Here is a 22,890-nt window from a genome sequence, read left to right as displayed (position 1 = left end):
AAGCCCTCTTTGTTTCTATTCCACGCTCTCTTATTTTAAAGTGTTTGGATTTGAATCCGTCTGCGCATTTATTTATACAGTTTATCCTACACAATGTATTGATTGCAGCCATCAAACAGAAATGGATTGTATTGCTATTGATTGACTCCTAAGTAAATGTTGGCCAGTCTTCAATGACATAGTTGAGTAATAAAGTCATATCAACCCTTCCATGCATGAGATATTGCAAATAGCTACACAGATACTAGTTTTGAAGAAATGTAAATTACAGCAAGTAATATTTTAGACCTTTAAGCTTAACAGACATTTAAGAATTAAAAACAAAGATATAATACAAAGGGGCACGTAGTCTGCAGCATTTGTACCTGCGCAGGGATACCCAGACGCTTTCAAATCCACGGCCACGATCACGCTGTGCACAGTGTCAACATCTATAAGCATATCGCAGACAAAGAACAAATACAAATATTGCTCATTTTTAATATAACATTGACTCGAAACCGTGATCCCTGTTTCAGGAAGCCAGTGACTTATCCTTTAGGTGACTGGGGAACTTTCATATGGATACTAGTTAACAGGACAGTACACGACCGAGGGAAGAAAGCAGTTATTTTACTGTCGTTTCATTGCCATATGATATTGTGCATCTTCAGAATATACGGGAATCCTGAAAACAGCATTTTAACATGTGAACGAAGCAATCACTCATTTTAATTAGCGCACGGATTAACCTCTATTGAGAATTGCAGTTGTTGATTGACTTGCAAAGTAAACGTTTTAGAGCTCCATTTTTTTAAGAACGTTCAAGCGCTGCCTCACATGCAGCAGATGGCAGTATTTACCTGTTTCCAGTGGGTTTCCCTTTTCGTCTTTCTGGGCACAAAGGAAACAAAAAAGTAATTTGTAAAGAATATAACTTGGGAGAAAACTGAACAACGTTTTACAGCTCAATTGAGGAATTGAATGTGTCCAGTAACCGTCTATATTTCAGTATATCCTTGACTGTGAATATAAGTACAATGTCTTGCCATCAGTTAATCTTTTTTTGTTTGTTTTGTTTGAAATACTTTTCCAAGAGAAGAAAAAACAAGCTAGCAGAGGATGGTTTCAATCCATCAACCTCTAGGTTATGAGCCCAGCACGCTTCCACTGCGCCACGCTGCTACGGCTGTGGTTTCATTGAATTACCAGCACAAGAAAAACAACTAAAGCGCAGTCATCGTTTTAACCAGAGACACGGCAGTGACCGGACTGAACTTTGAAAACCTTACAAATCAGAGATGATCTGTTTTTATTTATCTTTTCACCGAAATACCTCGTACAGAGCATGCAACTTCTCTGCCAAATTTAATCACAGGCAGTTTTCTCACCGGTTGACAATTCCAATAATCTGTCTCTCTTTAAAATGCATATGAAATCGTGGGAGGCGCTGTGCGACTTTTTCGACAGACTGCGCTGTGCGACAGTTTAAGCAGGTTGGATTCCCAGTCCTTACATAAAATATGCTTTACTGTTAACAGAATGCATTATGCTACATTTATTATTTACTGAACTAATATGAAATCATGGAAACATCATCATTTATAACACATTTAAAAGTACAATTGCAAACAGCATCCATCTACCTGTAATTTTAGGCAACTTGAAAACTGAACAGAAGTCTCCATGGCTTAGCTTAACCATGCAGCCGTCACTCGCTGAAGCTGATTTTACAGGAAATTTACAGATTCTAGTTACCGACGCTTCGTAGAACAAGTTTCTTTTTTTTAAATTCTTGTACAAAGTTATGATGCTCTTATACCAAATATGTCACATACATTGTTTTAATTGTGAGTCTATTTAACAAATGATGCTAAACATATATATATATATATATATATATATATATATATATATATATATATATATATATATATATATATATATATATATATATATATATGTGAACATAGAAACACTGTATATAATTAATATTAGTACTGTATTTTGTAACAAACTCTTGAAAATGTATTTTTTCTTAATAACATGTACCGGTAAGTACGTTTTCTTAAAAGGAAAAAATAGCTTGGTGAAATCAGGTCAAAGTGTCCTTGCTCACTGGTGATGCACAGTAGAGAGGTCACAAATTCCAAGTACCTGGCACATCATGAATGATATCTTTCTAATTCCTGTGGCTGAAGGTATAAGAACACTCTGTGATTGCAAAATACCGACAGTATGTACCCTGCCGTGACTGCAGCCCCTCACTTGGATTGTTTACATGGCTGATGGTGTTTCATAATATAATAAAGTTTGGAGAATTTTCAGCTGGGTGACTTCATCTTTCAAAATACTGTTTGTCTCAATAATGGTGTAACACTGACAGCTAACACTCTTTTTGCATGCAAATGTTCCATTTATAATTAATAAATCATTTTGCTTGTCTAGGGCGGCAAAAGTCGTTGCGCTTCCCTGCCCCCTCCACTCAGCTGACCCGCAGTTTCACTCTACAGTAGCGCCCGTATTTGAAAGGGATAACAAGAGCACCAATTCATCACAAACTCAGACAACCGGGTACTATTGTAAAGCAATAGGATATGCAAGACACCAGACTTACAGCTGTTTATATCAGTCATCAGCTCTGTATCCAAGGAGAATCAGTAACTAACAGGATACTCACCAGCTCTGTATCCAAGGAGAACCAATAACTAACAGGATACTATTCGGTCACTAGAAATTCTCATTGAAGAACAGGGGTGTGTCATTTTTGGAAAAAAAATAAATCTTGTTCAAGGAACAACATGCTAGAAAAAATCTACTTGCCCCCTCCCTGTCGCACAAAACAAACAAAAACAAATAGAATATAACTTGCAGGGTGTTTGTTTCATTTAACAATGAACACAATCAATCAATAGTGATTAGCAGGGGGGGTCTATTATTATTATTATTATTATTATTATTATTATTATTATTATTATTATTATTATTATTATTATTATTATTTTATTTCTTAACAGACACCCTTATCCAGGTGACTTAGTTGTTACAAAATATCACATTAAAATAAAGTCAGTATTACATAGGAGCAAATTCAAATAAGAGGATAAAAGCACACCCTGTAAATAATTGCATTTGAGAGTGATTTCCACTAAAAGCAGATAAACTTCTAGTGACAATATCTGATTATAAGAGCAAATTCCATTGAGAGCAAGTAGTGAATACAGTGAATTGACAAGAACCATTTCAAATAAGAGCAGTTACCAAAAACATGAATATGGATATCTATATGAGTAAAATCAAGAACAAGATACAGTGAAGAGTTATAATTAAGAGTAGTAGTTGACTATGGCACAAAGTGGCACAATCGAATGAGGTAGAAGGTTGGATCAATCCCATTACTGTAAGGGGGCTGAGTGACGTCATTCCCCCCCAGAAATAATTGTTAATATCTTAAAAACTATACCGGCACAAACTGGCAGAATGAATGACAAGTGACTCAACATTGTGCTGTTTGGGGGGGAAGGGGGGCAACTTGAAGGAGCTTTTGAAAGACACGGACTGGCGCACAGGATTTAATCAGCGCTGCTGAAGATACACCCCGTGTTCAGTATTTAGTTTATGACTCTTTTTAAAAGCATTCTTTGTCAGTGGGGGAGTTTGTGAAAAGAAACCAAGTAGACGCAGAAACTGGCTTAGGACCCCCTCTGTAAATTCAATTTCTGTTCATTTCATACACAGAATGATACGAGCCACTCTGACAATACAATAGCACATCTAAGCAAATATGTACTGTGCATTTGAACTGCTCTTAGTCAAACTCGCTCTTACTTATAGTCTACTGTATTCTTTATCTTGCTCTTAAATTTGATCTTATTGTACTTACAGAACTGTTCTTACCTGTAATATGATATTCTATAATGTGATATTTTGCAATGTGATTCTTTGTACTGTGATCACTTGTAACAATTGCAAGTCGCCCTTGATAAGACAATCTGCTAAGACGTAAATAAATAATAAGATTGTTTTACAGAATGCCCAAAACTGGCCTGTTTGCTGACACGCCCCTTTCCTAGCAGCAAGGGATTTAATCACCTCCCGCATCACTAAACAAAAGAGTGTCGAGTACCAGTCAGCAAGCAGTCTCACACACAGGGCTTCACTGTTTGTTACTTGATAGACATCAAATAGCCTGATAATGTTGTGTAAAAGTTCAGCCCACAATCAGTTATTTAATCGGTTATCGAAGTAAAAAACAACCAGGACGCATCCCAGCAAAAATCATGTACTAATGCAGTAAACGAGTCAGTGCTTTTGTTAAAGTAATCCTTGTGACTCTGAAACATTTCTGGATCAGCCTTATCTTTTGAAAGTTTATTTTGTCTAATGTTGCCCCACTTGAAAGCACTTACTGTTCTTAAAACAACAACAACCAACAGTATAAAGTGAAGTGGAATTCAAAAGGAAGTGTTCTAGCTTTGGATTTAAGGAAAAGAAAACGTGTTTGGATACTGGCTGATAAAGCGACCCAAAGAAACGCAGCCTACATACTATGAAAAAAGGAACGTGAATGCCCTTATTGAAGTAGTCTGAGTAATAAAAACGTGTTGATATTTTGGTCGTTGCTGTATTTTATATATATTATTATATATATTTTTCACTGAGAAACGTGTTACTAATAGAATTGATTTAATTTATGCTATCTAATACTGACTTTATTGTATTGAACATCCCTCATCTGTAATGTGAGATTTTGTAACGATTGTAAGTTACCTGGATACGGGTGTCTACAGCTAATCACTATTGATTGATTGCGTTCACTTTTAAATGAAACCAACACCCTGCAAGTTATATTCTGCTTGTTTGTGTGTTTTGTGCGACAGGGAGGGGGCAAGTAGATTTTTTCTAGCATGTAGTTCCTTGAACAAGATTTGTTTTTTTTTTCAAAAATGACACAGCCCTGTTCTTCACTGAGTATTTCTAGTGACCGAATAGTATCCTGTTAGTTACTGATTCTCCTTGGATACAGAGCTGATGAGTATCCTGTTAGTTACTGATTCTCCTTGGATACAGAGCTGATGAGTATCATGTTAGTTACTGATTCTCCTTAGATAGAGAGCTGATGAGAATCCTGTTAGTTACTGATTCTCCTTGGATACAGAGCTGATGAGTGTCCTGTTAGTTACTGATTCTCCTTGGATACAGAGCTGATGAGTGTCCTGTTAGTTACTGATTCTCCTTGGATACAGAGCTGATGAGTGTCCTGTTAGTTACTGATTCTCCTTGGATACAGAGCTGATGAGTGTCCTGTTAGTTATTGATTCTCCTTGGATACTGAGCTGATGAGTGTCCTGTTAGTTACTGATTCTCCTTGGATACAGAGCTGATGAGTGTCCTGTTAGTTACTGATTCTCCTTGGATACAGAGCTGATGAGAATCCTGTTAGTTACTGATTCTCCTTGGATACAGAGCTGATGAGTGTCCTATTAGTTACTGATTCTCCTTGGATACAGAGCTGATGAGAATCCTGTTAGTTAATGATTCTCCTTGGATACAGAGCTGATGAGTATCATGTTAGTTACTGATTCTCCTTGGATCCAGAGCTGATGAGAACCTGATTTTGAATTCTCTCTCTCTCTCTCTCTCTCTCTCTCTCTCTCTCTCTCTCTCTCTCTCTCTCTCTCTCTCTCTCTCTCTCTCTCTCTCTCATATAAAGAACATTATATCAACCCAGTTTAGTCCAATAAACCCAGTGTTTTATTTAGTTTTACTGCAGTGGTGATGAGCATAATTTGAAGATAAGTCCCAGACTGCTGCCAACGTGTGGGCCAGTTATGCTTCAAACAACCTACATGCATATTGAAATTACAATATCCACTGATTTCTGCTGAAGATCAATGCAATTGTGCAATTGAATTCCTGCCACACTAGAGGACAAGGGCAGATATTACCTTAGAAAATGGATGAAATTAGGAATCATTATGTGAGTTTGTAATATACAAAATAAAACAGAACAGAACAGAAATCTAATAGCGGTGTTATTGATATCCAAGAATAACCTGGATTGGTGTACTGCATTGAAAAAAAATAAAAGGAACAATTCTGCCATCTACTGGTCACTTATTAACCGATTCAAATATTAAATCCAGAATCTTTAAAGAAAAAGACACATTTGTGTGTGAACTGGTTTTATATCCTCCTTTGAAATAATGTTTAAATATACTTTCAATGAAGTGTATCTGTGTTTCCTTTACTGGTTTTATTTTGCTGGTATCATTTAAAAGACTGAGGGAGACCTCGATTCCAAACTCGTGCTGTGGAGCCTCACACAGTGTTTTTAATATTGCTGTGTGAAAGAAACACGTTTTTATTTTGCTACAGGATATTTGTTGCTACACAAGGTTAAAATAAACCAGTTTACAAGCCTTGTTTTCAGACAGTGTTGCACTTCCTTGATCACCTGGGGGTGAAATTGTCCCCTCCCCTTGAACGGCTTCTTTCACATTAACTTAAACTGTATTCTTGTAGTCTCATAGTGCTGTATACATCTGTGTAAGTGAAACGAAGCAAATATATGAATTATACAAAACGATAGGTTGCGGACGCAACCCCGGTTCCCTGAAAGATTAAATAACAGGTTATACCTGGGTTTTGGCAGGTGTCATGTTCATTTTTATATCTACGGAACCACAGGTACAAGCATTGGAGTTAAAGTTTATGCTTTTCAATTCCGTGCAGGAAAGAGGGTGCACAAATCAGAACGAAACTCACAGGGAGTAATCAAAACATCGCAAAATAAACAAATATTTTTGAGTTGTCTAAAATGAACAAACCAGGTTCAAATAATTGTATTTCCCATTTGATGGAAGCAGTGTAAAATAAATAAATAAATTCTCTACTGGCTTCAGGAAGCAAACAAAAAGCAGTGATTTTTCCATATGGTCTAGTGGTTAGGCTTCCTGGTTTTTCACCCAGGTGGCCTGGGTTCAACTGCTGGTAGGATAATTTGTTTATTTACTGGTGGAGGTATTTGCAAATAAAAGGATTGAAAAATGAAATCCCACATTGAACGATGGGGAAAATTATAACCAGTAACCATTATAAAAACAAAAAAACCCTCATCTTTCCTTATGTTAGCTGCAAGACAGCAAGACAGAGAATTTACATCTTGCTATCCCATCACATCTATGTGCACCAAATCAATGACGGTTCTTCAGTTCACATTATCAGAATCAAAAAAGTGGTCTCTGTTGCATTGTACGGCTGCAGTGTCGTTAATAAAAATCTCTACGTTCGAGGCTTTAATTAACTTTACTGTATTATTTTGAAGAAACTTGCCCAAAGGCAAGTCAAATGTATTTGATGGAGCGGGTAGCATCTAGTTATTGCTTGTTCAGTAGTTTTGCACAGTGGCGGTATCATGTATTTTGTAATTTAAATACGTGAGCTAGATTCTAAAACGTATTTTTATTTCATATCGTTATTAATGTATTTATTTATTTATTTGGTTCAACTGTAATCGAGCCTTTCATTTTAGCTTCTTAAGTTACCTCAGCATGTCTATGTATGAATTACTGATGAGTAATATTGAGATTTGATTACACTACCAAATGAACCGATATATGGATGTTATTTTGTGAAAACAATAAACTATTAATTTACCTGGGGACTTGACATATTTTCACTGTTAGTATAGTTGTCAGTATCCCTGCCTCTCACGTGGGAGACTGGGGTTCAATTCACTAACAGAGCGATCATTTTTTAAATACATGCTGTTGCTCCCATTCTCACCAGTAGCTGTATTGACAGCTTTTGAAATGTGTCTGTGGTCGAGGAGGGAAAACACGACCCTGCCCAACCGGCTTAATTTATGAGACACGGTACAGAAGTGTTGGTGGTATAGTGGTGAGCTGTGTCTTCCAAGCAATTCACCCGGGTTCTAGTCCTTGCCTCCGCGTATGTTTTGCGGGACTTGTTACTGGAATGTTATCTGTGATGTCTGCTCACGCTAGACTCAGCCTGCCCAAGTGCTGGGGCAGCAGCCATGAGGAGGCAGGTCCGTTTTTCAGTTGAAATAAAGATCTACTTTGTTTTTGTGTACGGGGGTTTTGAAAAGATCAGTGAAATAGCTACGTATTTTGAAATAAAGATGTATTCATTATTATGAACGTTGACAGAAAGGATATTGTATTGATATTTTCCCACGTGTGATTGCCTTGTACAAATCTGACAGAGTTTCAACAAAGGCATTTGACTTCGCTTCATTATTTAGCCTATACTGCTATTCTTATTTTAAGAAATAAATGAACGAAACAGATTTGTGAGAAGTGGGATTCGGACCCACGCCCCGAGACAGACTGCAACCTGAACGCAGCGCCTTAGACCTCTCGGCCATCCTGACTCACACAGAGGCGCTTTCTAAATACTGCAGTGCACTCCTGAACCTGCAATGCCTGACGCTGCAGTAAATCACCTGGGGGGTGCGTGTTCTTACACTTTATCGAGTTATATTAAGGAGGGCGACCTATTTTGTTGCTTTCTATATGGGATCACAAGGACACTCCTCTTACAGGAAGAAAATATACGCCAAGCAGAGTGATCTCTACACAATTAGAAACAAATCAGAACAGTCTGTTAGCAAATTAACTTAATCAAAAAACCTCAAAGGCATTACATAAATGTTACAGATATATTTCAGACAGAACAGTTGTAACATAATTGAGTATATTTCTAAACAATCCGCTAGTAACAGACATCATCTCAAAGCTCTATCATTTATTGTAAGCTCTTATGAAAGACAAGTATGCTTGCGCATTATATCACAGGAAACATGATAATCCTAGCTCTTCATTTAATCCTTCAGTTTGTACCGTATGGAGATAGAAGATCCCTTTGGATTCACATTGATCGAGATTACCACCTCAGCCAGCTTGAAATATTTTACCACAGAATTTAAGATCTGAAACTGAATGTTTGGCATCTACAAAATGTCTAGATAGTGGTGAATGAATATCTTTTCTCCCAATGTAATTTCTATACTCGCTCATTAATGCGCAATCGTAACTGTCTAGTAGTTTTACCGTCGCGGTCAACTATCACACGGGAGAGCCCTCATCGCCAGCCACTCTCTCATAAATATCTTTTTATATATAATCTGCACATTCTTAGACAAGACGGGTAATTACACACAATAAATAGCACTGGTGTATACACACAGAAGCAGCTATGAGAAAGAAAGACATGAACCATTTCTTTACATTAAATATATTGGTTAATTGTGGGCTCTAGTTGTTAACATCACTGAGCCCCTTGTGCCTGTGGATTGCAACCACAATGTGGAAACATATAGAGAATGTATGGGAATGGTCAATGAACATTGATTTCTAATACTGGACCCTGCCTCAATACTGTATTACATTCTGAATATGAATATAGCTGAATTATTAACTGTAGATAATACTTAGAATACCAGATCCATATTTAGCATTAAAAAGCAATGCATGTGATTTGATTAACAGTTATTGGTTATTTTGTGTATCAGCCGCCACACAAAGCCGAGCGCAGTGCGGTATCCTGTAATGATGCTCCAGTCAGTCTGCCCGGCTGCACCTGAACCATCTTGAAAACACGAAGCCTCTAATCAGCTCGTTTGTAAAAGTTAGTAAAGAATTGTGTAAAGGGGCTGAGTGACGTCACGCCCCTAAAAAAAATGTTATTATCATAAAAACTACAGCGGCACAAACTGGCAGAACGAATGACATGTGACTCAACTTTGGCGCTGTTTTGGGGGTGGGGGTGGGGGAGGGCTTTTGAAAGACACAGACGCTGCTGAAGATACACCCCGTGTTCAGTATTTCCTTAATGACTCTTTTAAAAAGCTTTCTTTGTCAGTGGGGGAGTCTGTGAAAAGAAACCAAGTAGACACAAAGACTGGCTTAGGACCCCCTCTGTAAATTCAATTTTTGTTCATTTCATACACAGAATGATATGACCCACTCTGACGATACAATAGCACCTATTAGCAAATATGTACTGTGCATTTGAACTGCTCTTAGTCAAACTCCCTCTTATAATCTACTGTATTCTTTATTTTGCTCTTAAATTTGATCTTATTGTACTTTCAGAACTGCTCTTACCTGTATTATGATATTCTTTAATGTGATATTTTATATGCGATACTTTCTACTGTGATCACTTGTAACAATTGTAAGTCTCCCTGTATAAGAGGGTCTGCTAAGACGTAAATAAATAATAAGATTGTTTTACAGAATGCCAAAAACTGGCCTGTTTGATGCCACGCCCCTTTCCTAGCAGCAAGGGATTTAATCACCTCCCTCATCACTAAACAAAAGAAAGTGTTGAGTACCAGTCAGCAGTCTCACACACGGGGCTTCAGTGTGTATACAAGTGTTAATAGTTATTGAAAACGAGTGTCCGTTTCTTGATAGACATCAAATTGCCTGATAACATTTTGTAAAAGTTCAGCCCATAGTCTGTTATTTAAAATATTATTGGTAAATCGAAGGAAAAATGTACCCCCAACAAAAATCATGTACTAATGCAATAAACGAGTCAGTGCTTTTGTTAAAGTAATCCTTGTGACTCTGAAACATTTCTGGATCAGCCTTCTCTTTTGAAAGTTTATTTTGTCTAATGTTGCCCCACTTGAAAGCACTTACTGTTATTAAAACAACAACAAACAACATTATAAAGTGAAGTGGAATTCAAAAGGAAATGTGCCATTAATGAAGTTGACGCGTACACTAATGTTTTTGATTTAGAAATGGAGTTTCGGTTTTGTTTTAAGAAGCTCCCTGCAAAACAAACAAACAAACAAACAAACAAACAAACATAACAATAGAGTACAACAAATGACACAAGTTAGCGAGCTAGGACTTTATTTATTTATTTATTTTATTACTAAAATATAAGGGCTAATCTTAAACTGTTTAATAAAGAACTATGTAAAGCAAGAGACAGAGTAGATGTATTTATTTTAATACATGGACGGCTACTTCAACTACTGAACCATTTACAAGCCTTATACCGATAGGTTGCGGACGCAACCCCGGTTCCCTGAAAGAGAAAATAACCATCAAGCTATGGGATATTGCCATCAGGCAGTAGGATTGGCTGATTTATTGCAAAGCCGATAGACCTCCGCGCGAGCTGCCATGTAAACCTGCCCCCCTGGGAGCTTACTATACGCAGCGCGCAGAGACTCTCTTCCCTCTTTTGCTCTTCAGGCCGTGAAGGCTTCTGGAGTGACCTCGCGGCTTGATGGTTATTTTCTCTTTCAGGGAACCGGGGTTGCATCTATAACCTATCATTCCCTTTCAATTTGAAAATAACCATCAAGGTATGGGAACAGTGTACCCAAGCCATCGCCAGGGAGGATTCTCAGCAGTAGGACAGACTTACGTCATAACGCAACTGCATAGGCAATACATCTAGGCATCTCAGCATCTATGCTCGCAATGACACCTGTCCTTAGGTGGGGTATTAAGCAATATATTGGCATCCTGAGGCAGACTGTAGTACAGATGCTCCAAATAATGGGGCAGAGGAATCCAGTACGTTTAACTGGTAAAACCTCATGAAAGTATGCAGTGTAGCCCAACTGGCTGCCGTGCAAATGTCAGACACCGGCACCCCTCTAGAGAGGGCCCAGGACGTTGCCATACCCCTAGTGGAATGCGCCTTCAACTGCCCTGGTGGTGGAAGGCCTGCAGATTCATAAGCTAATTTAATAACATCCACTATCCACTTCTCAATGGGAAAGGCGCTGTTTAGATAACGTCTGACCGAAAGTCTTAGAACCATGGCATATGAACAATTGTTCTGTTTGCCTCACAGTCGTTGTACGGGCAATATAACACCTCAATGCCCGCACGGGGCAGAGCATGTGTAACCGTTCTTCCTCTGGGGAAGAAAAAGGAGGAGGATGGAACGCCATCAACTCGACTGGTTGGTTCATGTGGAATGGGGATATGACCTTTGGTAAAAAGGCTGGATTTGGGTGCATGGAGACCTTAGAACCGTCTCCTGTGAAACAAGTACATGACGGATGCACTGACAATGCATGTAACTCGCTGATGCGTTTGGCTGACACCACTGACAGCAGAAACGTGGTTTTTATAGACACAAGCTTCATATCCACTGTGTGGAGAGGCTCGAACGGTGCCTTGGTAAGGGCTTCTAGCACCACGTCAAGGCTCCATGATGGTAAAGTGGTCGTCCTGGGAGGCCGCAAATGTCTTGCGCCTTTAAGGAACTGTGATGCCAGAAAATGGCAACCTGGTGATAATCCGTCAATGCGTACATGGCAAGCTGATATGGCGGCTAAATACACTTTAAGTGTAGAGGGAGACTTCCCTTCATCTAACAGTTTCTGCAGAAACTGTAATATCACTGCCATAGGACAGGAGATTGGGTCATGGCCCCCAGCCAGACACCAATCTTGGAACAACTGCCATTTGTATGTGTACTGCGACCTAGTAGAGGCGCCCTAGCACTCTGAATGGTCGAAATCACCGCTGTCGAAAGCCCTAAGGCTGACAGGCGTTCCCGTTCAGGGATCAAGCCCATAGCTGCATGAGCTTGGGGTTCGGGTGCCAAAGCTGTCCTTCTGCCTGGGACAATAGGTCTCCTCGCAGGGGAAGCTCCCGCGGTTGACCGTGCAGTAACTGCACCACGCTCTGAAACCATATTCTCTCGAGGCCACTGAGGACCGATCAGAATCACTGTCGCTTGCTCTACCCTGACCTCTAAGAGGGCGGGGAGCATCGGAATCGGTGGAAACACATATAGGAGCCCTGGCAGCCATTCGTGAGCCAGTGCATTGACTCCTAGGGGGCTGTCGAGGTCCCTCACCGAGAACCATAGAGGGCAATGCGTGGTCTCTCATGAAGCGAAGAGACATACTTGCGCTATGCCGAACCATTCCCAGATGCGCTCTACCACCGGTGGGTGGAGGTGCCATTCCCCTGCAAGAGGGCTTCCTCTGGATAGGAGATCCTCTGCATAATTGACTCTGCCCGGTAGGTGAACCGCGTGCAGAGAGGTCAAAGCGGCTGTGCCCATAGCAACAGTCATGCTATCATCCGGTGAAGGCGAGGGGACTGTAGGCCGCCCTGGCGGTTGATATACGTCACAACCGTGGTGTTGTCTGACCGCACCAACACGTGTTTGCCTAGAAGCACCGGCAAGAAGTGTCGAAGGGACTGCTTTGAGCTCCAGAGCGTTGATGTGGGCTGACCTCCAGGGTCCTGACCACACTCTGAGGGTCCCTGAGCCATTCTAGACTGCTCCCCAATCTTGGTTGGAAGCGTCGGTCGTAATTACCTCCCTCTGGAAGATAAGACCCAAGCGTACGCCCTGGCGGATGTTTGATGGAACTTTCCACCAGCACCGTGCTCCCCAGAAGGTTTGGGATACTGTCAACGTGCGGTGTTTGTCTCTCCGCGGATGCAATGCGAAGGCATTGAACCAGGCCTGTAGAGGTCTCTGGTGTAATAAGTCCAAGGGAAGGGCTTGTGAGGCGGCAGCCATCAGCCCTAGCATGCGCTGACACAGCTCCATGCTGATTGTTTCTCTCAACCTGAACAGGGAGAGACACCGTTCCAGCGAGGCAACTCTTTGTGTCGACAGGGTCGCTTCCATGGACACTGAGTCCAGATGCAACCCCACGAACTCGGTCTGTTGGCTTGGCAAGAGGCTGCTCTTCTCTGAATTGACCTTCAGACCCAGCCGCTGAAGATGGTTTGTAACCATCACTGTGCGCTGTGCCAGCTGCTCCTTCGACTGCGTGCAGACGAGCCAGTCGTCTAGATAGTTCAGCAGTCGGACGCCTTGAGCCCGCAAAGGAGGTAGAATAGCGTCCATACACTTCGAAAAGGTTTGAGGAGCTAATGACAGGCCGAATGGGTGGACATAAAACTCGTACACCCTGCTCTGAAATGCGAAGCGCAGATACTTCCTGTGACCCGGGCAGATGGGGACGTGAAAGTACGCATCTGTCAGGTCCACGGTGGTGAACCAGTTGCCGTGTCGGACTGACAGGATGATGTGCCTGTGCATAAGCATCCTGAACGATAACACCCGCAGGTATTTGTGCAGTACTCACAGATCTAAAATAGGACGGAACCCGCCGTCCTTCATGGGCAGTAGGAAGTATTTGGAATAGAACCACCGGTCGAACAGAGCAGGGTCTACTTGTTGAATGGCACACTTCCTGAGCAATGCATGTATCTCCACATTCAGAGCTGAGAACTGAACCGAGTCCTTCAAAGCAGTTACGACCACCCCCCTGAAGGGGGAGGCTTTAACCGAAACTGAAGGGTGTACCCGGTGGATATAGTCTTGCGCACCCAGATGTTGTTGGTGCATTGTTGCCAGAACTGGAGCTGTGGGAGAGTATAGGGGTGGGTTAACAGCTGCCTGAAGATTTCAGGGCTGTTTTGGCTGCGCTCGTTCATGAGGAGGCTGACCAGAACCACAGGGGCGTGGTCTGCCACCTCCCTTCGGGCGCCACCCTCCGCGCTGCGGTCCTGCAAATGGAGGCTGACCGCGTGCTGCTGTAGCTGAAGGAGGTGTCTTAGCACCCCTCGGCCGCAGTAGGTGCTGTGGTGGTGTTCTACATCACTGATGCTCCTGTTGGTGCTTAGGCTGGAAGGGCCCCGGTGTAATAGGAGCATCTAATAATGCGGCCTTGTCAGGCTCTTGAACTCTCACCTGCGAGAGCCAGAGCTGCCTTCTGGCGACTACCAGGGATGCAATACTCCTGCCTTGAGCCTGTGCATTGAACTGGGCTATCTTGACTAGGAGTTGAGCGACCAACGCCAATTCCGTCCCTCAGAGACACCGATCGGTGCTCCGGGAGATCTTTCACCAGCGACGCCTGGTAAACTGAAAGGAGGCTGGCCACGTTGGACAACCTAACTGTCTGTAGCCGCTGAATAACCTTTCTTTAAATGAACCTCCGTGGTCCTGCACTGTCTGCTAGGACATGCAAGTTCTTTAGTTAGGCCCGAGCATCGACGTTCTAACCAGGGCTGCAAAGGCAGCATCAACTGGTGGAAAGGATGCCAGTCCAGCCTCACTCGCTCCCTGCATGGCAAACATGGAAGCTTTCCGCAAAGTTGCCGTTGAAGAAGGTGGATTGCACCTCCTTAATAAAGTCCGGGAAGGCTGGGAGCATCCTGGGCTGCGGAGACTGTACATACGGTGACTCAAACAGTGACCGCCGAGGTAATTCTACGGCTGGCCACTCAGTCCCCAGGTGGCGAGTTGCTCGCTCCACCAGTGACCACAAGGGATCATTGGTGTCCAGCACCTCCAATTCAGTGTCTTGCTCTGAGTGCTGGGAGGTTAGTTCAGCTTCCACACTGTCCTCATCAAGGAGAGGCTCCCCTTCTGAAGCATCCCTTGAGATGGCATCTAAGTCCCATAACCCTTGGGGTTGTTGGACGACCAGGGCGGGGAGAGGCTGTGGTGGCTGACCTGTGCGTCAGTGGCTCGTGGTGCCGTGTTCGTCAGTGACATGAGCAGCGATTGCTGACCCATCATCACGTCCATAAAATGGGACATCTTTGACGTGAGCTCTGCCACGACTGACTTGTCACTATAATGCCTGTCCCGATGAGGGGAACGAGAGCGTCCCCTATGGCGGGGTGGCACGGAGCGAGACCATGACTGGCAAGGGCGTTCCCTGCGAGGGGAGGGGCCTCGGGGTCAGATATACGGGCTACGAGAGCGTTCCCGAGCACGTCTATGGTCTGGGGATCTCTGGCCAGCTGTAAGCTGAGAGGGGCTCCTGGATAGCCGCAGCGTGACAGGTGGAATCGCTGTAGACGACGGTGGGACAGACAGGGTGTAAGACAACCCAGAGGAGGGGCAGTGGCTCCCAACTGCTTTCCTCGCCTTCTGGGGAAGAGTGCGCGGCTGAAAATTAGCGCACAATGCGCAAAACAATCTGTCTGCCAAGGCAGAAGAGGCGTGCTCTGGTGCCAGGCACGCCATACAGTCCTCATGCAGGTCGCTTGCCGGCAATTTTGAGTGGCAGGTGATGCAACTGTGAAACCCAGACATCTTTAGACACCCTGATCGCCTAAGCGTCGCGTGTCGATGGGTTGTGTCGAGAGCCGAAGCATCGAAGCTACACGTGTCAACGAGCATCAAGGTGCGTGCACCAATCGATGAGCCGAGCGTCGAGGTCCGTGTACTGAGCATTGAGGTGTCATGCACCGAGCATTGAACGCCGAAGCGTCGAGGTGCATGCGCCAAGCATTGAGGCATCAATGCACCGAGCGTCGAGATGCGTGCACCAAGCCCCAAGTGCCGAGGCACTAAGCACAAAGCGCCAAAGCACTACACCAAAGCGCCAAGGCGCTGACACCGAAAACGCCGTAGCGCTGTGCGCGGGAGCATGTGTACTGAGCGTGAAGATGCTATGCACTAGACGCCGAAATGTCAGCTGACCCACAGAGCAGAGATGCTAAGTGCTACTACAGTGTCCTAGTCTAAATGACAATGGTGTTGTGCTATACTTACCTGTTGTTAAAAGGGGCAACTGAAAAGTGTAGTTGGCGGTAGTCTTCCTAGTATATTGTATGGGAAAAAAGAAACCTTTTTTTATTTTAGAGGAATTGCAGCCGCACTAAAGTGCAGATTATATTGTAGCGTAGCTACAGTTATACAGCAACCACGTGGTGTGATCTTACAATCCGTGGGTGGTATTATTGGAGTGGCTGCTAGCAGCAGGCTGAACTCCGGGTCTAGCGGAGGCGAGACCGAGGCTGCAAAAAATTGCGTGGCCTACCAGGCGCGCAACGTGTCCTCTAAACTCTATTCTATACCTAGGGGGAGAATAGACAATACAAAAAACCCCAAAACAAAAATATATCAATATTAATAATATTAATATGAAGGAAGATGGAGAGCCAACACGGAAAGAATGAAATGCCGAAGCAAAGCATGAACGTGAAAACAATATATATATATATAATCGCTTTTCATGTAATGTCAAAATGTTTGTAAGTTTAATACATAATGAACTATAGCTTTATTTTTAAAATAAACGTTATTATATCGTTATATTTGGCTTACACAGAAAAATACTCGATGGAGGCGGAAACTAAGAACGCAGAAATGACATAAAAGAAAATCTGAAAAAAAAAAAATGTATGCATAAGTAAATGTACGTTTGTTTACAGAACGGTGGATTTGTGATTTTGGTGGAAATTAACACAGAATAATCCATAAATTAAAAAAAAAGCCCGCCTGCATTTTTATAGCAAACCAGTGCTACCAGTAACTCAGAGGCTAAACAACAAAACCTGTTTTCCAAATTACATGCTTTATTACTGCATTATTATTTTCAATACATAGGTAGATGGATTACTACAATCAGGCATGCTAAAATTCAAAGCTAGAGCACACAAAATCAATAAATTGTAATATCAAGAGTGTAAACCAATACAAACCTGCTGCAGTAGGTCCACTGTTTTGTCATTTCAAATCTTTTCACAAAACAAACATCAACTTAAAGCTGCAGTGTCCAGTGAGAAATCACATTATGAAAAACACATTTGTAGTTGAAAAAAAACATACTTTAGCGTACTAAAATAAATAAATATGTATGCATGGAGACTCAATCAAAGAAGTTAGGGCGGTAACAGTAAATTGTAATTTATATGTCATATTAATGAGGATTAGAATATACAATTTTGACACAGATTATGGAGAAAATTGTCTGAGCTGTTAGTGATCTCATTCTGAGATACCAAGACAGATTATCAAGAGAACTGTCTGGGATCTGTTATTTAACTCATAAGGAGTTGAGATTTCCACTAGTTTTTGTCTCAGGAGAAAAAATGAGAAATAGGAGACATACAATATGTCTCAAATTCTTCTTATTGTCTTCTCATTTCTGTCTCTGAGAAAAAAATGAGATAAAAAAGAGGTCTCAGTCGCATTTTTGTGTGTTATGGGTAGCTACATTATTACTACTGTGTTCAAAATACTGCGTTGCACAATGTACTGCACTGCAGTACAACACAGTGGCCTACAGTACTGGTCACTCAAAACTAGTATTCACCCTAGTCACTCGCATTCAAAACATCATGGAAATACGTTAAACTTGCTGCTTTCCACACATGTCACTATATCTCTTTGTTGTAAAATTGAATCCTCTTGGTCCTGAATCCTCTTGTATTTATTTGTGCTCTAAAGGTAGCAGGGAGAGGGTGGATTTTTCCTGCTAAAAATAAAAATGTGCAAATGCACATTTGTTGATTAATTTAATTGGATTGTTAATTGTTTTATTGTTAATTATCCCCTGCACCTGGAGGTCATTGTAAATTAGAGCCAGGTGCAAGGTATTTAAGAGGTGCAGCCAGTTTCTTCAGGGCTGCTGTGTGGAGAGCCCACTTGGGAGTGTGCACAAGCGTGTGAAAAAGGTACTGTGTGTTTTTGGGCTTTCGTTAATTTGTTTGTATAAAGGTGTGTTTTGTTTGGCAGGAAAACAGCCTAGCTGTCCTGCATGTTAGTCAGGGACCTGCATCACAGTTTTAGTTAGCACTCTGAAGTTGAGTTAGGTGTTTTTTTTTTTTTTAAATTTGGTTCTTCATTTCTGTAAATAATAACAGCAGAAAAGTGCTACTAAAACACATCAAATCTTGTGTCTGGGTCAACGTTAAAAGGGGCTACCAACCGGAGCCACTAGGATTGTTTACACCGGGGTTTTGTAGACCCTCATTGTCTTGGCAGCAAAGGAGACAAAAATAAATACACTGTCATTGTGTTAGAACAGAAGCTTGCGTGAACAACTCAATGGGTGTTTAATAATACAAAGCAACCCCCCCCCCCCCCCCCCCCGCCCCCACAATAAAACAACCCCCCTGTCAGACCCTCACACAGAGAAATAAAACACCCCCCTGTCAGACCCTCACCAGAGAAATAAAACAACCCCCCTGTCAGACCCTCACCAGAGAAATAAAACAACCCCCTGTCTGTCAGACCCTCACCAGAGAAATAAAACAACCCCCCTGTCAGACCCTCACCAGAGAAATAAAACAACCCCCCTGTCAGACCCTCACCAGAGAAATAAAACAACCCCCCTGTCAGACCCTCACCAGAGAAATAAAACAACCCCCCTGTCAGACCCTCACCAGAGAAATAAAACAACCCCCCTGTCAGACCCTCACCAGAGAAATAAAACAACCCCCCTGTCAGACCCTCACCAGAGAAATAAAACAACCCCCCTGTCAGACCCTCACCAGAGAAATAAAACAACCCCCCTGTCAGACCCTCACCAGAGAAATAAAACAACCCCCCTGTCAGACCCTCACCAGAGAAATAAAACAACCCCCCTGTCAGACCCTCACCAGAGAAATAAAACAACCCCCCTGTCAGACCCTCACCAGAGAAATAAAACAACCCCCCTGTCAGACCCTCACCAGTGTGAAATATATGATAGCAATGTTTGTATCCGCATCACAAAATCAAAGCTAGAAATAAACTGCTGTTTTAAAGTAAAAATTTGCCTTTTAAATATGTCAATCGAAGAATAGTTAAATGTAAATGGCACAGAGTTGAATACAAGTACCCTACTTTGCCATGTCCACAGACACTGAGAGAAGTTTGCTATTTCTTTTTTTTTTGTCGGATTTCTTCTTATTTTGCACTTTCCTTGTAACTCTTTTGACTTACAATTCCACAATTTACAGTTGCCATATTAGCTCTCCTGGAGTAAATTCTTTTAAAAAACCTTTTCACCTTCATTTGAGTTGCATTATCCTGCCCTCCCTTTCAGTTTTTCCACACTGGGTTGTCAGTCTTGTGTATAATACACCACCACTGTCTGGGAAAACAAAAAACTGGATTTACTCTTTCAATTTGAGTTCTCCAACCCCATTCAAATACTGGAGTGGGATAGGATCTATTGCCCCATCTATATGGGCATTCCATAATGACTGCAGGAAATCTGCAGTAAAAAACAGAAAGAAAAATAGAGACAGGAAGAGCAGGCATTTGAATGCTTTATTTCAGTAGAGGATTGACAAAGACAAGCACATTGCATATTGTGATTATTCATTTAATCCCATACACAATTTTTGTATTACATGGCAGATTCTCTTGTGACGCGCATCACATTAGAGACACTTTGGCATTGCTTACAACCACACCCACTTCCTCCACACAACAGCTCCTCCGCCCAATCAGGAGGCATTATTTAACAGAAACAGAACAGCTGGCATCACTTAGAATAACTGAACAGTGCAATTGTATGCATCCATCAATTCATCATCTTTGTTGAATTACTGCATTTTCCATACAAAGAAATACAGATCATTTAGGAATTTGGCTGACGCCTTTATCTAAGGTGACTTACAATTTATAAAACAAATGATGATAATGGCATTTTGTATATGAATAGGTAACTGTAGACAGGTCAGATAGTCCAATAATGAACAACAAGTTATCTAGTGAACAACAACATCACAAACCAATTGAAATAAGAAAAAATCAGTGAAATAAAATCAGACAAGGCAGTGAATTAATTACACAGTACGGTACAGCAAATGGGGAGCATGATTACAGGAATACACCTTGACAGTAAATGAGACAAAAACAGTTAAAGCAGAAAAAAAGAAAAAAACTAACTTTTCTTTAGCATTAAATAACTTGAAATACCTTTATTTACTTGCCAGGTTCGTAAGTTGACTTAATATGATTAATTTATTCACTATTAAATAAAATATGAGATAAAAGGTGGTAATCAAAAAGGACCCCCACCCCCCCCACCCCCCCATAACTGATCAACTACTATTCATGGGCTCATACATTTTCTCAACATAAAGGAAATTGGAACTCTGTATATTCACCAGTGTATTCAAGATATTGCCAGTATGTTCAGACTTTGTGACTTTAACACTTGCTTGTAGTTCCTGTTGTGTATTTAGTTTGTTTCACAGCTTGTTGGGTGTTTTCGGAAGTGAGATGGTATTACTGATTAGCTAGAAGCAGAAGCGAGGGGAGCTATGTTGCTATGCTGCAATTATACCCTCTTCATAGTGCACAGGGAGATCATTAACACAGTCAATGACAATATTTCTGGTGCTCCTGTTTCCCCTGTAATTGCAAGGGGGTTTATTAGAACCCCCTTTCCGGTTACATGTTACCACAGTAAATGGTTTTGAGCTTATGCGCAAATTTCTGCCATCTCTGGTTATATACGGCTTTCCCGCTTCCTTACAGACTGCAATTATATCATTTTTTATGGCATTAATAATAAAACTGTTTGTCTGTTTGCAGGGATTGACCAAAGATCTCCTTGTCATCACTGAATCACACATCTGGACACTCATACCTCCATTATAGTAATGTTGCCTTAAGAATTTATCATATGGTGTCTCAGCTGACACTGATGCTGCACACATGACAGCCAGGAGCAGAGCAGAGCAGAGCAGGAGCAGAGCAGGAGACTTGGAAGCCATGTTTTTTCCCTATAAACACAATGGAGAAGGAAGGTGAACTTTATTTTTTACTGAAATGGATAATCAGTTCTCTCAATATAATCAGTTGTCTCAGGCTACAGTTCCTCTTTTAAGCAGCAGATAACAAAATAAGAGATAAATGGATTACAAAGGTATTAATTAGTGCTTAATCTGGGCATGCCACTTCAGTAATCAAAGTTTTTTTTTATGTATATAAAATGGGTTGGCAGCTATCTGCGTCCTGATTGGCTGATAGGCATTCCAAACCATTGGATTATTGGACTACAACCAACGGGAAAAAGTTCCAGCAACAAACAACACAGAGATATTACAGCGGCGAGACTTTACAACGTTTAAATAAATATAGCTTGAATTAGACGCATTTTTTCTCCCGATAAAAACAAAATAGCGGTAATAATACAAGTAGAGTCATTGTTATTTCACCAGTGTAGTGGAAGTGTGTGTATTATTATTATTATTATTATTATTATTATTATTATTATTATTATTATTATTACAGTGTAGCGGAGGTGTGTATTATTATTATTATTATTATTATTATTATTATTATTATTATTACAGTGTAGTGGAGGTGTGTATTATTATATTTATTATTACAGTGTAGTGGAGGTGTGTATTTATTATTATTATTATTATTATTATTATTATTATTATTATTATTATTTAGGTGTATTATTATTATTATTATTATTATTATATTATTATTATTTATTATTATTACAGTTTATATTATTATTATTATTATTATTATTATTTATTATTATTATTATTATTATTATTATTATTATTATTAGTGTATTATTATTATTATTATTATTATTATTATTATTATTATTACGTGTATTAAGTGTATCACATCACCTGGGGTGTGTATTATTATTATTATTATTATTATTATTATTATTATTATTATTATTATTACAGTGTAGTGTAGTGGATCACATATATTATAATAAATAATTATGTCACATCACCTCCACATAATATTATTATAATTATAATCAGTGTGTGTATTGTATTATTATTATTATAATAATATTATGGGAATAATTATTATATTATTACATATATTATTATTTATTATTATTATTATTATTATTATTATTATTATTATTATTACAGTGTAGTGGAGGTATGTATTATTATTATTATTATTATTTTATTATTATTATTATTATTAGTTATTATTATTATTATTATTATTATTATTATTATTATATTATTATTATTATTATTTAGTGGAGGTGTGTATTATTATTATTATTATTACAGTGTAGTGGAGGTGTGTATTATTATTATTATTATTATTATTATTATGTATTATTATTATTATTATTATTATTATTATACAGTGTAGTGGAGGTGTGTATTATTATTATTATTATTATTATTATTA

The 22,890-nt window shown here is 40.4% G+C and overlaps 1 protein-coding gene across 1 annotated transcript in view; it reads right to left on the bottom strand.

Moving 5' to 3' along the window:
- Window positions 1–20,002: 20,002 nt before the first annotated feature.
- LOC121307900 (angiogenin-like) overlaps window positions 20,003–22,890 on the bottom strand; it is a 6,020-nt gene continuing 3,132 nt past the window's right edge. The window contains exon 3 of the mRNA XM_041240227.1: window positions 20,003–21,482. Coding sequence (XP_041096161.1) covers window positions 21,024–21,473 — 450 coding nt within the window. The 5' untranslated portion in view covers window positions 21,474–21,482 and the 3' untranslated portion in view covers window positions 20,003–21,023. The remainder of the gene's footprint in view (window positions 21,483–22,890) is intronic.

This window comes from Polyodon spathula, chromosome 60 (assembly GCF_017654505.1).
Source record: "Polyodon spathula isolate WHYD16114869_AA chromosome 60, ASM1765450v1, whole genome shotgun sequence".
NCBI lineage: Eukaryota > Metazoa > Chordata > Actinopteri > Acipenseriformes > Polyodontidae > Polyodon > Polyodon spathula.
The sequence above is the reverse complement of the archived record's forward strand: the minus strand, read 5'-3'. Positions and strand labels throughout refer to the sequence as shown.